At 37.4% G+C, this 4,091-nt stretch overlaps 1 protein-coding gene across 1 annotated transcript; it reads left to right on the top strand.

The window, feature by feature from the left end:
* LOC107625936 (protein NUCLEAR FUSION DEFECTIVE 4) lies at positions 132–4,091 on the top strand. Its single transcript, XM_016328685.2, has 3 exons — positions 132–654; positions 2,497–3,428; positions 3,525–4,091. The coding sequence occupies exons 1-3, from the start codon at positions 313–315 to the stop codon at positions 4,039–4,041; spliced, it is 1,791 nt and encodes a 596-aa protein (XP_016184171.1). The 5' UTR covers positions 132–312; the 3' UTR covers positions 4,042–4,091.

The following is a 4,091-nucleotide window of genomic DNA, read 5'->3' as shown; positions in this document are numbered from 1 at the left end:
ATAACATACATTTTTTTTTTTATGATTAAATGCTGAATAAATTTTAATAAAAATACTGACTCTCTAATCTTTATCTTATAGAAATAGAGTCGGTACATTACACCCGGTTATTAAGCTTGTTAAAGTTAAACTCGACTCTCCCCCACTTGACATTTTGAAAACTCTATCACCACTTACTCACACCAACTTTGTCGCTATCTGTGTCTGCTCCTAATAATATCTCTTTTTAAGTCTCCTGCCGCAGCAGCCTGAAGCACAAGAAGGGTGTTCATCTCATCAAAGAAAAACAAAAAACACACCTTTTTGTGAGTGATGATGATGGGTCAATTCAAGGAGAAGCTTGTGAGTTTATACAGAAGCAGATGGCTGGTGTTTGTGGCTGCAATGTGGTTACAATCATGGGCAGGGATTGGGTACTTGTTTGGGAGCATATCACCAGTGATCAAAGAGTCCTTAAGCTACAACCAGAAGCAACTTGCCATGGTTGGTGTGGCTAAGGACCTTGGTGATTCCGTTGGCTTTGTAACTGGAATCCTCTGTGAGATCTTGCCCCTTTGGGCTTCTCTACTAGTTGGTGCTCTTCTCAATCTTATTGGCTATGGTTGGGTTTGGTTGATTGTTACTGCTAGAGTTCCAACTCTTCCCTTATGGGCTGTGAGTCTTTTCTTTCCCTTTCGATCTATTTTCTTCTTCTTCACCTTTGGATTTTGGATCATCAAGTAGCTAATTTCATTTCTACTAGTTTGACTTTTTCTGGTTTGGTTTGATTTCGTGATGTTACTGTCAATCATAATACCATGGTGTCTTTCTCTTGATTTTTGTTTTGATCAATCATCAAATTAGTTGGTCGTCAAATACTGATAAATTCTTCAAATTTGTTCTTTTCTTATATATATCTCCTTTTTTTAGTACCTATCAGTATTTTTTGTTTTTTGGACTGAGATTATCTGAACCACTGGATTTGGTTTTGATTGAAACCATCTTGTTTTATTGAGTGATGTTTAGTTTTTCAGTTTCTTGTTCCATTTATCTTTTTTTTTTTTTTCTTGTTAAATTGGTACTAGTATGAGTCATCGTATCATTTCACTTATTAAAATTCAACTTTTTTCATAAATGAAACTTTATGACATGGATGGTCTGGAGTAAAGTTCTATACTGTTTCTTCAATCTTAAAAGGAAGGACTTTAATCGTAAAGGTGATGATGGTTCTAGACTATTCTGGAATCAAAGTCTATGATTGCTCTTTACACCTCATAACCTATTGAATGAATATTCCATCTTTTTGCCTCATGAAAGGCCTGGGAATTTTTCTTCATTGTTTTATATATTCTTCTCTTCTCTTTTTTTTTTCCTTCTTCTCCTTTGTGTAATACTAGACACTAGACATTACATTCTCTTTTTTCCTCATTTTTTTTTATATTTGGCTTTGTAGTAAGGTGGAAACTCACATGAAGTCTGTTAAAATTAATAGTTAAAAACAGTTGAATGACATGTTTGATTAAATAAGAACGATTCTGAACTATTAATTTCGCTTGTGAGTGGTCACCTTGTAGTCAATGCATGATTTTAAATTTGGGTGTAAAGCATTATTGTGCAAGCATGATTGGTTACAAGTTGCAACTTGCATTTAAAACATTGAAAGGGATGTATGATGTGAAAAATGTGGTGATTAAACTACTAACCCAATATTTTGCAACTCATGAGTCTTGGTGTTGCATCTGTGCTGAACGGACTCTATTTTATAATCATTTCTTTCCTTGTAGCTGTCAAGTATCTTGTGTCTCACATGTGAGCACGTGACACATGATGACAAACATCGGTCAATATTTATAACAACAGATCTACCTTCAGATGTTTGTACTACGGCTTTAAATTGCTGCTGTTCATTAGAGTACTCAAAATTAGAAAATAGAAATACATATGCATCAATCTTCATTAAGTTCGACATAACTATTGCCCAAGATTTCTTTAGATCATTAATAAATAGAGATCAAACATGGGAACAAGCTTAAAAGTTACCTTGCATAAAATTTAAGTTGGGCAAGTGGCAGTAGCTGAAATTTGAATACTTATAATTTAGTTACTAAAAGTAGTGAATTGTATACCGAAAACGAGTCACTTAAACATCCCCATTCCAGCTTTCTGGTAACTTATGGTCAATATATACATTAGTATTGAATCCTGCTAGTAATGGGAACATTAAGTTTGGTGGTTTATTAGAAAACTTACAACTGAAAAACTGGCTCTTCATTTTGTGAGCATAATAAAGGTAAGATTGATACTGTCAAACAGAGGCTTGGATTTTGTTTGTTCCAGTTCAATAAAGGTTTTTTTTTCTCTTGACGCACAAACTCATTTGTATGCTGTTAATCTTTCAAAATGTTGTATAATATAAAGAACATAAGCGTATACAACTTTACTACATAGAGATATTTTTTCAGTTGTTTTATTTATCAGATAACCCAAATAAGATGATTAGTTGTTATTTCTATGCAGATTTGTGTTCTCATATTTATTGGAACAAATGGTGAAACCTACTTCAACACAGTTTCTCTAGTATCTTGTGTGCAAAACTTCCCCAAAAGCCGGGGTCCAGTGGTCGGAATTCTGAAGGGCTTTGCAGGACTGAGTGGTGCAATCTTGACACAAATATATGCAGTGATCCATTCCCCTGATCATGCATCATTGGTATTTATGGTTGCTGTTGGTCCAGCATTGGTAGGAGTAGGTCTAATGTTCATTGTTAGACCTGTAGGAGGTCACAAACAAGTGCGTCCGACGGACGGCAAAAGCTTCACATTTGTCTATGGAGTGTGCCTCCTATTGGCTGCTTATTTGATGGGAGTCATGGTTGTCCAAGATCTAGTTTATGTGAGCAGTCCTGTAATCATGATTTTCACAATCATCCTGTTCTTGATTCTCTTTGTTCCATTCATCATTCCTATCGCATTAGTTTTCGGTCCGGAGCAAAAATCTCCAGAGGAAGAGGCACTGCTTCCAGAACCAGAGAGTAAAGATCTAGGAAAGTCACCACAGGAATCCGAGGAAGTGCTATTAAGTGAGCTGGAAGACGAGAAGCCTAAGGAAGTGGACTTGCTTCCTGCATCAGAGCGGCGAAAGCGTATCGCGCAATTGCAATCAAAGCTACTCCAAGCAGCTGCTGAAGGAGCAGTGAGAGTCAAGAGGAGGAGAGGACCACACAGAGGGGAGGATTTTACTTTGAGACAAGCTTTGATTAAGGCAGATTTTTGGCTTCTTTTCATTTCCATGATCATGGGCTCGGGATCCGGCTTGACTGTAATCGACAATCTTGGTCAGATGAGTCAGTCTCTTGGATATGACAATACACATATCTTTGTCTCACTCATCAGTATTTGGAACTTCCTCGGCCGTGTCGGAGGCGGCTACATATCTGAGCTTGTTGTAAGGTACAAACAGGTTTTACACTGATCAAACTATTTAATGTCCCTATCAAGAATTTTAATTTGTTGTTTGAATTCCGTTTTGTATATATGCTTGAACAGAGATCATGTCTATCCAAGACCAGCTGCACTAGCTGTATTTCAACTTATTATGACCGTCGGCCATCTTTTCATTGCGATGGGATGGCCGGGGTCAATGTATATCAGCACTCTACTGATTGGACTTGGTTATGGAGCTCATTGGGCGATTGTTCCGGCCACTGCCTCTGAATTGTTCGGATTGAGAAACTTTGGTGCATTGTACAATTTCATCACTCTAGCAAACCCTGCAGGAACGCTTGTCTTCTCAAGTCTTATAGCAAGCAGAATCTATGATTATGAGGCAGAACAGCAAGCTCAAGGAGATCATCATTTTCCAAATTTAGGATCGGTCATGGCGCGTGCGCTTAATGATGGCAAGCCACTAACGTGTAATGGCTCCATATGCTTTTTCATAACTTCCATGATCATGTCTGGACTCTGCATCGTTGCAGCAATCTTATGCATGATTCTTGTGTTCCGAACAAGGATCGTTTATGCAAACCTATATGGAAAATCTTCTTCCCGCAACCTCCGATAAATCAGAGTTTTCTTGTAATAAGCTCCACTTTTTTGTGTTGATTTCTTGCT

The sequence above is a fragment of the Arachis ipaensis genome, chromosome B01, assembly GCF_000816755.2.
Source record: "Arachis ipaensis cultivar K30076 chromosome B01, Araip1.1, whole genome shotgun sequence".
Lineage (NCBI taxonomy): Eukaryota > Viridiplantae > Streptophyta > Magnoliopsida > Fabales > Fabaceae > Arachis > Arachis ipaensis.
Note: the sequence above shows the minus strand (reverse complement) of the source record. Positions and strands in the feature narration are given on the sequence as shown.

Excerpts from the sequence above, each read along its gene's own strand:
- LOC107625936 (XM_016328685.2), top strand. The coding sequence starts at position 313 with ATGATGATGGGTCAATTCAAGGAGAAGCTTGTGAGTTTATACAGAAGC. Across the intron at positions 655-2,496 it reads CAACTCTTCCCTTATGGGCT|ATTTGTGTTCTCATATTTAT; the intron begins GTGAGTCTTTTC and ends ATTTCTATGCAG. Across the intron at positions 3,429-3,524 it reads ATATCTGAGCTTGTTGTAAG|AGATCATGTCTATCCAAGAC; the intron begins GTACAAACAGGT and ends ATGCTTGAACAG.